This window comes from Oncorhynchus kisutch, linkage group LG15 (assembly GCF_002021735.2).
Source record: "Oncorhynchus kisutch isolate 150728-3 linkage group LG15, Okis_V2, whole genome shotgun sequence".
In the NCBI taxonomy this organism is placed as follows: domain Eukaryota; kingdom Metazoa; phylum Chordata; class Actinopteri; order Salmoniformes; family Salmonidae; genus Oncorhynchus; species Oncorhynchus kisutch.
The window spans coordinates 46,621,933-46,635,053 of record NC_034188.2 but is presented as its reverse complement, the minus strand read 5'-3'; the positions used below and the strand labels follow the sequence as shown (position 1 = coordinate 46,635,053).

The 13,121-nt window shown below is 42.9% G+C and overlaps 1 protein-coding gene across 3 annotated transcripts in view; it reads left to right on the top strand.

The window, feature by feature from the left end:
• The window catches only part of LOC109906302 (beta-1,3-glucosyltransferase), a 132,918-nt gene extending 120,247 nt beyond the window's left edge, over positions 1 to 12,671 (top strand). For all 3 annotated transcript variants that reach the window (XM_031790362.1, XM_031790360.1, XM_020503949.2), the window contains 3 exons: positions 4,426 to 4,545; positions 10,424 to 10,568; positions 11,960 to 12,671. In XM_031790362.1, the coding sequence (XP_031646222.1) occupies positions 4,426 to 4,545; positions 10,424 to 10,568; positions 11,960 to 12,127 (433 nt within the window). In that variant the 3' untranslated portion in view covers positions 12,128 to 12,671. The remainder of the gene's footprint in view (positions 1 to 4,425; positions 4,546 to 10,423; positions 10,569 to 11,959) is intronic.
• Positions 12,672 to 13,121: the final 450 nt, after the last annotated feature.

Sequence of the window (13,121 nt, the reverse complement as noted above, 5' to 3'; positions counted from 1 at the left end):
TCACCCAATGTAGCGCGGATCTGCTTTTTTTTCTAAAGTATTTATATTTACTTCGGATCTGGAACCCCTCAACTGAAGCTAGCCAGCTAACTACCAGCTATCAGTCAGCAAACCATTGCTAGCGGTCTTCAGCTAACCGGTCATCAGCTAACCTTTAGCTCGGAAAGCTCTCGCCAGTTCGAACAACGCGACTCTAAACCAGAGCATAACGGACCTATTATTTTTATCCCCGGATTCCCACCGGATTCCGACCGCAAACGGAACATTTTCAGCTGGATCTTCACAACTAACTAACTAGCTAACCGCAACCCTGGATGATTACTCCTGGCTAGCGTTTCCATCCACTTAGCTTGAAGCTAGCCCGGCCAGAGCTCCTGTGCTACCACCGAAGCATACTCCTGGGCTACGGACCCACGACCGGTCTATCGATGTCACCGCATGAATAGGCATAAACAGACTCACCCCATCCGTCCCCCAAAGGCTAACTTTCTAGCCCTTGCTATCTCCTTGCTTGCTAATTCGGCCTGCTAACTGCTAGCTTGTTTAGCCCCGGTCCGCTAACTGCTACCTTGTTTAGCCCCGGCCTACTAACTGTTCGCTTGTTAGCACAGGCCTGCTAACCGTCTGAATCGCCTCGTCCCAACCATTCACTGGACCCATATTTACTTTCAATCTCTTTTCGATTTTTAATTCATTTATACCTTCCGGTAACCTGCCTCACCCAATGTGATATGGAATCGCTATTATTTTAAATTTTTAGAACACATTCAAGAACCTCCAGAAGCTAACCAGCTAACTAGCGACAAGCTATTTAGTCATTGTTAGCCACTGCTAGCGGCTTTTACCTTCTGCACAGCCAGCCAGTTTTTTTTACCTGGATAATATTCGCCAGTCTAGCTTCCCTGCCCCATCCACCGCTGCCCCCTGGACATTGATCACTTGGCTACATAGCTGATGCATGCTGGACTGTCCATTAATCACGGTACTCCATTCTGCTTGTTTATGTTTTATCTGTCGGCCCCAGCCGCACTCAGGCTCTGTGCGTAGTTAATCCGACCCTCCCTGCCTAGTCAACGCCATTTTACCTGCTGTTGTTGTGCTAGCTGATTAGCTGTTGTTGTCTCACCTACTGTTTTAACTACTGTTTTAGCTATCTCTCCCAATTCAACACCTGTGATTACTGTATGCCTCGCTGTATGTCTCTCTCAAATGTCAATATGCCTTATATACTGTTGTTCAGGTTAGTTATCATTGTTTTAGTTTACAATGGAGGCCCTAGTTCCACTCTTCATACCCCTGATACCTCCTTTGTCCCACCTCCCACATATGCTGTGACCTCACCCATTACAACCAGCATGTCCAGAGATACAACCTCTCTCATCATCACCCAGTGCCTGGGCTTACCTCCGCTGTACCCGCACCCCACCATACCCCTGTCTGCGCATTATGCCCTGAATATATTATACCATGCCCAGAAATCTGCTCCTTTTATTCTCTGTCCCCAATGCTCTAGGCGACCAGTTTTGATAGCCTTTAGCCGCACCCTCATACTACTCCTCCTCTGTTCCGCGGGTGATGTGGAGGTAAACCCAGGCCCTGCATGTCCCCAGGCACCCTCATTTGTTGACTTCTGTGATCGAAAAAGCCTTGGTTTCATGCATGTCAACATCAGAAGCCTCCTCCCTAAGTTTGTTTTACTCACTGCTTTAGCACACTCTGCTAACCCTGATGTCCTTGCCGTGTCTGAATCCTGGCTCAGGAAGGCCACCAAAAATTCTGAGATTTCCATACCCAACTATAACATTTTCCGTCAAGATAGAACTGCCAAAGGGGGAGGAGTTGCAGTCTACTGCAGAGATAGCCTGCAAAGTAATGTCATACTTTCCAGGTCCATACCCAAACAGTTCGAACTACTCATTTTGAAAATTACTCTCTCCAGAAATAAGTCTCTCACTGTTGCCGCCTGCTACCGACCCCCCTCAGATCACAGCTGTGCCCTGGACACCATTTGTGAATTGATCGCCCCCCATCTAGCTTCAGAGTTTGTTCTGTTAGGTGACCTAAACTGGGATATGCTTAACACCTCGGCAATCCTACAATCTAAGCTAGATGCTCTCAATCTCACACAAATTATCAAGGAACCCACCAGGTACAACCCTAAATCTGTAAACAAGGGCACCCTCATAGACGTCATCCTGACCAACTGGCCCTCCAAATACACCTCCGCTGTCTTCAACCAGGATCTCAGTGATCACTGCCTCATTGCCTGTATCCGCTACGGAGCCGCAGTCAAACAACCACCCCTCATCACTGTCAAACGCTCCCTAAAACACTTCTGTGAGCAGGCCTTTCTAATCGACCTGGCCAGGGTATCCTGGAAGGACATTGACCTCATCCTGTCAGTTGAGGATGCCTGGTCATTCTTTAAAAGTAACTTCCTCACCATTTTAGATAAGCATGCTCTGTTCAAAAAAATTCTGAACTAAGAACAGATATAGCCCTTGGTTCACTCCAGACCTGACTGCCCTCGACCAGCACAAAAACATCCTGTGGCGGACTGCAATAGCATCGAATAGTCCCCGCGATATGCAACTGTTCAGGGAAGTCAGGAACAAATACACGCAGTCAGTCAGGAAAGCTAAGGCCAGCTTCTTCAGGCAGAAATTTGCATCCTGTAGCTCCAACACCAAAAAGTTCTGGGACACTGTGAAGTCCATGGAGAACAAGAGCACCTCCTCCCAGCTGCCCACTGCACTGAGGATAGGTAACACGGTCACCACCGATAAATCCATGATTATCGAAAACCACAGGTCACTGACCATCTCGAATCCCACTGTACCTGCTCCGCTATGCAATCTGGTTTCCGAGCCGGTCACGGGTGCACCTCAGCCACGCTCAAGGTACTAAACAATATCATAACCGCCATCGATAAAAGACAGTACTGTGCAGCCGTCTTCATCGACCTTGCCAAGGCTTTCGACTCTATCAATCACCATATTCTTATCGGCAGACTCAGTAGCCTCGGTTTTTCGGATGACTGCCTTGCCTGGTTCATCAACTACTTTGCAGACAGAGTTCAGTGTGTCAAATCGGAGGGCATGCTGTCCGGTCCTCTGGCAGTGTCTATGGGAGTGCCACAGGGTTCAATCCTCGGGCCGACTCTTTTCTCTGTATATATCAATGATGTTGCTCTTGCTGCGGGCGATTCCCTGATCCACCTCTACGCAGACGACACCATTCTATATACTTCCGGCCACTGTGCTATCTAACCTCCAAACGAGCTTCAATGCCATACAACACTCCTTCAGTGGCCTCCAACTGCTCTTAAACTCTAGTAAAACCAAATGCATGCTTTTCAACCGTTCGCTGCCTCCACCCTGGATGGTTCCAGTGTGGACTTTTATCTCCCTCACCAACTTCAAACATCTGCTATCTGAGCAGCTAACCGATCGCTGCAGCTGTACATAGTCTATCGGTAAATAGCCCACCCATTTTTACCTACCTCATCCCCATACTGTTTTTATTTATTTACTTTTCTGCTCTTTTGCACACCTGTACATGACCATCTGATCATTTATCACTCCAGTGTTAATCTGCAAAATTGTAATTATTCGCCTACCTCCTCATGCCTTTTGCACACAATGTATATAGACTCCCCTTTTTTTTCTTTTTTTTTCTACTGTGTTAATTGTTTACTCCATGTGTAACTCTGTGTTGTCTGTTCACACTGCTATGCTTTATCTTGGCCAGGTCGCAGTTGCAAATGAGAACTTGTTCTCAACTAGCCTACCTGGTTAAATAAAGGTGAAATAAAATTTTAATAAAAAAACAGACAGACAGACAGACAGACAGACAGACAGACAGACAGACAGACAGACAGACAGACAGACAGACAGACAGACACACACACACACACACACACACACACACACACACACACACACACACACACACACACACACACACACACACACACACACACACACACACACACACACACACACACACACACACACACAATGGCTGACGGTGTGTCTGAGTGATAGTACCTCCTCAGTCCAACGTGTGTGTGTGTGTGTACACTTATGCCAAAACCCCTGATGCAGTGAAAAAGCTGTCAAATAAGAAAGTAAAAAAGTTCAAAGAACTCGTGTCAGGACTGCCTCCTGAGGACAAAGTCAGCAAACGTATTATATTTTATTTAGTGCGGAAGTTACTGGATGTAGAGAGCAGCGCTGTCAGAATTGGGAGGTTTTGATGAGGAATATCCTAACAGTGTACAGGTGTATGTAAGTTGTTTGTGTGTGCACACCTGTTTGAAGAGAGAATATGTGTGTGTGTGTGTGTGTGTGTGTCTGCGTGCACATGTGTGTTTGTTTGCATTCGGTGTGTGTTTGTTTGTACATGCATGTCTACCCTCCCCAGCCTGCCCAGACTGCAGATGCTGCTGAGCTGTTATGACCCTTCTGAACCGGTGTGTCTAGGGGAGAGGTATGGCTACGGGCTCGGCCAGGGAGGCTACAGCTACATCACCGGAGGAGGGGGGTGAGTCACAACATCTGCATCCAAAATGGCACCCTATTCCCTTCAGCGTACACTACATTTGATGGCCCTGGTCAAAAGTAGTGTATTATGTAAGGGATAAGGGTGCCTTTTGGGACTAAGCTAACATCTGACACAGACATTTTGGATTCAGAAATTGATGTTAATTGAGACAGAGGCCATACTTTTAGAGCAGTGGTTCCTAACTCTGGTCCTCGAGTACCTCCAACGAGAGGTCTTCAGATCCGAAATTCCGAGACCCGAGCGGGTCTGGGTCCTAAATTGTCACTTTTGTCTCGGATCACGTGCGCCTGCTGCTGAGGAGAGAGAGAGAGGGCGAGTGAGAGGGGCCTCGGCCTATAGGCTACTCTTGATAGCGCAGATGGAGGCCTTTTTTATTGACGTAAAACTAAAGTTAGAGGAGAAAGAGTACAGTGAAAACTAGTCGACAAGTGGATTGTCCTCTGTGGGTACAAGTTGCAATATTGTGAACAAAGGTGACAAGAACATTGGTGCGGCCAAATGGACTATGTGCAACTCGCTATTCAGGTTTGATACAATTTTATCATTATTATTATTGTGTATCATTATTATTATTGTAGGCATATTTAAAAATCTAAACCAGTTCTTTAAATATGTTGTGTTTAGATTCCTTTTGTTGAGGCATTTTCATTGGATAAGTTGTTTGAACTGTCTTTTTTATTTTGTGCTCTGTGTTTGTGCTTTAGTTTAAGATAGGTTACAAGTAGGCCTGTTGTAAAATAAATATTATTTGTCTATAGAGCTCGCCAGCTTGTAGTCCTAAAACCGGAAATTAGTTACCTCTGGTTTGTTCAACCATTCCTAAGGGGGAAATTAATGGGAAAGGAATTGGAAAAATTATAACATATAAGATCTCTTAAGCCTGTGTTTACCACAGACTTTATTTTCTGCATTTCCAAAACTTCCAATCATTTTCCCATAAGCTGTGTCCAACGAACCATGGCGGAGTTAGTGCCTACAAGAAGACGCCATTACTATTGCTCTCTATAGCTGCCATTTGTCGGGTAGGACGACAGTAGGCACCTGCCTTTGTTGGTTATTGCTGCAATATAAGCCTCATAAAAACTTTTGTGAAGGTTTAAACCTTCAAAACTTTTTTTCCTTCTATTGAGCCATTTCATTTGGTCAAGTTAAGTTCCAACTGTAATGTTGTGTTTGCCACAATATAATATAATTACTGGTAGGGCTACTACTGTATATCTACTCGCACTCAAACCATGAAAAGGAAAAAACTAAGAGGGCGTCAGCCGGATTATTAGGTTTTTACGCCCAGCTGCCTCGTCAGGCTGCCAACTGGATCATCGGGCTCCCACGCCTCAGCTGGATCAACAGGCTCCCATGCCTCTGCCGGTTCGTCGGGATTTTACTCCCAGCCGGCTTGTCCAGCACCCGTGCCTCGGCCGGCCCTTCAGGCTCGCCCAGGTGGGACGCAGGGTGGCACCCCTAGAGGGGGTGTCACGCCTTCTCCCGCCCCCCCTCCCTGGCGCTCAAAGGCTCCAGGCTCCCCAGCATTACGTACTACTGCAACAATCATTACACACACCTGCCTTTCCCCCGTCATGCGCATCAACGATTATTGGACTCTGTGTCATTACCTGGACATTGTGTCATTACCTCCGCTATCTGTTCCCAAGCTCTGTTCCCAGCTTCAGGTTAAATGTTTGTTTATCTTTACATACCCGGTTCTGACGCTGTCCTGTTTGATGTCTGTTCCTTATTAAATGTTCAACTCCCCGTACCTGCTTCTCATCTCCAGCGTCAGTTCTTACAATAACTAAAGAAATCTGCAACTCATTTTGACATTTTTGGTGTCCTTTAGTGGTGGTTTCTTTGCAGCAATTCGACCACGAAGGCCTGATTCACGCTGTCTCCTCTGAACAGCTGATGTTGAGATGTGTCTGTTACTTGAACTCTGAGGCTGGCAAAGCTAATGAAATGATCCTCTGCAGCAGAGGTAATTCTGGGTCATTCCTGTGGTGGTCCTCACGAAAGCCCGTAACTTCATTAGCGCTTGATGGTTGTTGCGACTGCACTTGAAGAAACTTTCAAAGTTCTTGACTGACCTTCATGTAATCCTGTCTAACGCGTTTAAAAATATATATACAGTGGGGCAAAAAAGTATTTAGTCAGTCACCAATTGTGCAAGTTCTCCCACTTAAAAAGATGAGAGAGGCCTGTAATTTTCATCATTGGTACACTTCAACTATGACAGACAAAATGAGAAAAAAAATCCAGAAAATCACATTGTAGGATTTTTAATGAATTTATTTGCAAATTATGGTGGAAAATAAGATATAACAAAAGTTTATCTCAATACTTTGTTATATACCCTGTGTTGGCAATGACAGAGGTCAAATGTTTTCTGTAAGTCTTCACAAGGTTTTCACACACTGTTGCTGGTATTTTGGCCCATTCTTCCATGCAGATCTCCTCTAGAGCAGTGATGTTTTGGGGCTGTTGCTGGGCAACACGGACCAGCAACTGTTGCTGGTGTCTGTAAAAGTCCCAAAAAAGTGTAATTAACTTGTTGCCAGCAGCACAGTTACAGTCACCAACACTCTGCATAACATGAAAACAACCTAACCAGCTCTGCTAGGGTGAGTAAAATGGCCAGAGTGTCTGGAATGCAACCCTACTCATCGGCCAGAGTGTCCAGTGTGCACTCTGAACGCTCTGAGAGCGAAACACTCTGAATTTACGAACTGACAATCTGTCAGCACAATTACAGTCACCAACACTCTGGATAACATAAAAACAGCCTAACCAGCTCTGCTAGGGCGAGTAATGTTCAGTGAGCTGTTCTCTCATTGTGTCTGGAAGTAGCTAGCAAGTTAGCCAGTTAACTTGGGTGCTTGACTGCTGTTGTTAGTACAGAACGCTTGGACCAACCCTTTGAAGTGATGGGTCGGGCTAAAGCTTAAGATGGTGTGAATGATGCTGAATGGGTGTAGACAAAGAAGAGCTCTCCAGTTGGTACCAAAACATTCAAAGGCCATTTTCTCAAAAGTGAGATTACAAATGTATCAACTTTCAAAGCAGAACTACTTTCCCATTGTTCCTCAAATGCAGTGTATGATATACCATTTTATAGCTCTCCGTCTCTGCTTTTATCCAATGTAAAATACACCATTTCAACATTTTCTACATAAGACTGGATCAAGGCGGTCGGTCACATATGGACTTGGTCTTTTACTAAATAGGGCTATCTTCTGTATATCAACCTTACCTTGTCAAAACACAACTGATTGGCTCAAATGCATTAAGAAGGAAAGAAACTCCACAAATGAACTTTTAACAGAAACACCTGTTAATTGAAATGCATTCCAGGTGACTACCTCATGAAGCTGGTTGAGAGAATACCAAGAGTGTGCAAAACTGTCATCAAGGCAAAGGGTGGCTACTTTGAAAAATCTAAAATATATTGTAACGACCCTGGGTTTATAAGCGCAGAAATCGACTCTGCCGCTTGAGCATGCTTTTGCGGCACAGTGGATAAATCAAATCAAATCAAATGTATTTGTCACATACACATGGTTAGCAGATGTTAATGCGAGTGTAGCGAAATGCTTGTGCTTCTTGTTCCGACAATGCAGTAATAACCAACGAGTAATCTAACCTAACAATTCCAAAACTACTACCTTATACACACAAGTGTAAAGGGATAAAGAATATGTACATAAAGATATATGAATGAGTGATGGTACAGAATGGCATAGGCAAGATGCAGTAGATGGTATCGAGTACAGTATATACATATGAGATGAGTAATGTAGGGTATGTAAACAAAGTGGCATAGTTTAAAGTGGCTAGTGATACATGTATTACATAAAGATGCAGTAGATGATATAGAATACAGTATATACATATACATATGAGATGTGTAATGTAGGATATGTAAACATTATATTAAGTAGCATTGTTTAAAGTGGCTAGTGATATATTTTACATCAATTTCCATAAATTCCCATTATTAAAGTGGCTGGAGTTGAGTCAGTGTGTTGGCAGCAGCCACTCAATGTTAGTGGTGGCTGTTTAACAGTCTGATGGCCTTGAGATAGAAGCTGGTTTTCAGCTTCGGACCTCGGGCTAGAAGGTCGAGGGTTCGAGACCTGCTCCCTACCTGTTTCATTACAATATTTTGATGTTACTACATGATTCCATATGTGTTATTTCATGGTTTTGATGTCTTCACTATTATTATTAAAGTAGAAAATAGTACAAATAAAGGAAAAACTCTGCAATGAGTAGGTGTGTCCAAACTTTTAACTGGTACTGTATGCACGAAATGTTTCGAATGGGAAGCATGCGGACGCCTTAAGACCGATGTCGCTTTTATCTTTTTTCAGACGATTTTGTAGTACATTAATGATTTCACTTGTCTGAATCGAATGTTCCCATTTCTTATCAAGAGGGGAAAAGGAAATATTCCTGAACTTTAGGCTACACATTTGATATTTGAAACAAAATCGTGATTGTGTTGTATTTCGAACAAACAATATTGTATTCTAATATTGTGAGGATAGTGGAGATTATATACGTATTTAAGTTAATAGTCGAACAACGTGATAAGACTCAATAGTGAACCTTTATAATTTAGTACAGGGCTACTGTACAAAATAGTCATTCGGCCAGTAGGCCTACCGTGGCATATTGTAGCTTACTTTATTGAAGAAACCATGTCTGAATATGAAAGAAGTCGTTATCCCAAGAAACAGATGCAAAGTGTTATGTTTTATAATTATATTTACAGTTTCTATCACAGTCATTGCTGCAATCAATATCAATTTAATTGACAATGTGGTAGGCTAATTATTTAAAAGTTGTTTTTTAATAACTTTCTTTTTCAGTTAGTGACATGGGTTACATTTCCAGTTTAATCACATTATTTCAGTTGTAATATGTCACATTCTTCCATTTATCTTTTTCATATTTTGATTTCATTGTTATTAGTAGGATGTTTTTTCATTGGGGCGGAAGTAGTGAAGGTAGACAATGACCATTTCCCATGCCATTTCTGCTGTCTAGTATTCAGCAGGTTTGACACAATAACAGCGTCAGATCAGCTGGTCTAGTAGTTTTATTGTGCAGTTTTTTTGTTGCAAACAGAGTTATTTTAGCTCGGAGCTACGTGTAATCTCCCGTTTAGTAGCATGTCAATAAATCCAGCGGCAACCTGCAGGTAATCTGCAGGTTCCGCGTCTTTGTTGCAATCAGGCCATTCGTTCATAAATATTTGTGGGATCTGTATGTGTACTGTACATGTGAAATTACCAGACTACCATGCGAAGGGTCGCTCTTCACTGGAAATATTCAACATAAACCTTTAAAGTCCTACTCCAGTCTCCTTGTCAACTCCTTTATCACCTAGTTCTTAACAAAAGGCACATCCACGTGTCCTCTGACAAGGCACAAATGGGGGTGTTTTTTTCCCTCTTTTGTTCTCTAATGCTCCTATTTTGTTCCTCAAGCAAGGGGGAGGCCTATGACACCAGACCTTTAATGGCCTACTCCATGAATTTTACACTTGTGTCTAAAAAAAACACAATTTTGCTCAAAACATATTTGTTTACCTGTGTGTACATTACTATATTTATACATGTGGTATTGTTTTTCAACCAAAAACAAATAGCTGGAATGCGTCTGAGTTGTCAATCCACCTTGTTTTCCCTTAATTGTGTTGGTTAGAGTAGTGATGTTGATGTGTGTGTTGTTAATAATAATAATAATAATAATAATGGATTGGATTCTCCACCCAGGTGCTCAATCATTTTCTGTGCCAGAATGATCAACACACACAAGCTAATGTGTGTTGGGGTGTGTGTGTGTTGTGTCCTGTCAGGATGGTGTTCAGTAGGGCCGCGGTGGTGAGGCTCCTGGCCAGTGACTGCAAGTGTTACCGTGATGATGCCCCTGATGACATGGTGCTGGGGATGTGTCTCAACGCTCTGGGGCTTCCTGTCACACATAGCTCCCTCTTCCACCAGGTAAAACACTGGCCTTACCCATTATTACCCTTATGCCAGGAACCCACAGTTTGGAATTTTATTGGCACGATTCATGTCACATACTATTTTCATGATTGTTCATTCATCATCGTATATGAACGATGGGAGCTCTAGAGTCGCTCAGTGTGGCAGGGTCAACAATAGCCAATTTACTGCACTTGTGATTTCCTGACAACACCAAGTCTTCCCGAACAAAAGTCTAGCATGTCAGAATTGTCTGTGCTGTGTGAACCCTGCTACAAAGGAGATTCCACGCCAATAGGAACTCTGTATGCTGGCATGCACTGTAGAAAAGATGAAGCAATTGGGATATCTTTCTACACAGTATGGTATCTAACATTTTCTACACCCTAAATGGCAATTCCTAAGTATCCGATTTGATTAACCATATTGTAGGCCAACTAGAACACAGATTATGCTAGATTTGACAAATAAACACTTTCTGCTATCTTCTATTTTGAAAAGACATTCAAATCAAAATAAATGTATCTTAATTTATACAAGTGGTAAGTGAGAACACCCTTCAGATAGCAAATCCTAAAGATGTATCAGCTGTTATGTCGTACAGTGGAGCACATCCACTGCACGACATAGCAAAGAAGTTTGGATGATCAAAACTGCACTGTGGGAGAGAGCCGTTACCTTATAAACATTTATCCATCGCCCTTACCTAATACCAACTACAGTTGCGCACAAGTACTACATAGAGCCAAGACTACATGGGAACTCTATTCCACATCAGGTAACTGATTCAAGCAGTAAAATTTTTAAAACAGATAGAAATATACCTTATGGAACAGTGGGGACTGTGAAGCAACACAAACATAGGCACATGCATACTCACACAAGATATGTGGAAGTGGTGGAGTAGGGGCCTGAGGGCACACAGTGTGTTGTGAATGTATTGTAATGTTTTAAATGTTTGCTGGACCCCAGGGAGAGTAGCTGCTGCCTTGCCCATTACCCTTATCTAATAAGTTACCTTAGACCTAATATTCTTTACCCATAATGTAAAAACAAATCACAGTACGTCAATTTCACAGTTCAACAAAGGTTGTTGTAGTAAGGCTCAGGTAACAAAGACACTAGTCTTTGGTATCCAATAGCCAATATCCCTCCTTAGTTTCCTCCTCACTTTCTCCTCGTCCCCTGGGGGACTGGTTGTTTCTGTACCAGTGTATTTAATAACCCTGTTTAAGAGTAGCAATTACAGCAGTCTCCAGTGCAGTCTCCTGTGGCTGACAGAAATGGAAGGTGTTGAAAGGAATTGTTCACTCAAATTACAAAATGGCATATTGTTTTTCTTGCCCTGTAAGCGGTCTGTGGACAAGGTAAGGGAGGCCGGTATAATAATTGTTATGTCCCTCCAGGCTCGACCTGATGACTACTCCAGAGACTTCCTAGCCCACCAGGTGCCCATCTCCTTCCACAAACACTGGAACATCGACCCCGTCGCCGTCTTCAACAGGTGGCTAAAGGACGAGTCGAGGTCAACAAGCCCACGCGGACTAAACAAGAGCACCAAGGAAGAGTTATAGTCACTCAGACACGATCAGTCTTGTGTGTGTGTGGAGTCATGGACAAACAAATTATCTGCATGTTTCCTCCGTCGGTGTAAACGTTTTCTATATTGTGAATCTTGCGTAGATATAATTTGGAGGGTTCATGCAAGTCTCTGTCCATGACTGTGTGTTTGGGAACTTATTCATGACGGAGGCCAGGCACGGTAGAATAGCCCACTACTATGGACTTTCAAAGGTAATTTACGCTTGGGCCAACATGCTCAACATTTACCATGAATGCGATCTCCGCGAACTTCGGGGAAAACGCCTTTAGAAGACACATTGTCGGCTGTCTAGCGCGCAGTATTGTATTGAATCCCGGCCACAGTTTCAATAGATTTGCATGTTGAGGTTGTCAGTGTGTTCGGCTCTTGTCTGTGTGTATTTATAATATGATATAATCCATTTCTTGCCAAATTGAACAATGAAACTCATTTTTTTTTCTTAAGGACAAATTTCAACATTAATGCTACATGCTGTACAATGTGTACTATTTTTATAAAAACGTGTTTGCGGTGTCTTAATGGAGTTTTATTTATGCCATTTGGTTTCAGGGCTAATTCATTACTACTAATTCTGACTGTAAATATCACACACAAAACAAATACTGTTTATTGGATTTTAAATAGAATCTTAGAGAAATGTCTCCAGATGTTTTGTTGATGATAACGTTGAAAGCAAAGGGCCTTGCTTTCCACATTACTTCATGAATGATCAGTTTTAACTTGTGTAACTTTATTTATGGAAAGCTTGTCAGTACAGGCCCAGCATGGGGACAGGGATGTGGTTCAATTAATATTTGTGTCTGCAGGTTTTTGTTTTTTCCTTATCAATTAAGCCCTAGACAACCAGGTGTGGGGACCTTACTAATTAGTGAACTTAATTTATCAATCAAGTACAAGGGAGGAGGGGAAAACCAGCAGACAATCAGCACACCATGGAATGAGTGACACCTGCTTTATATGGTGTA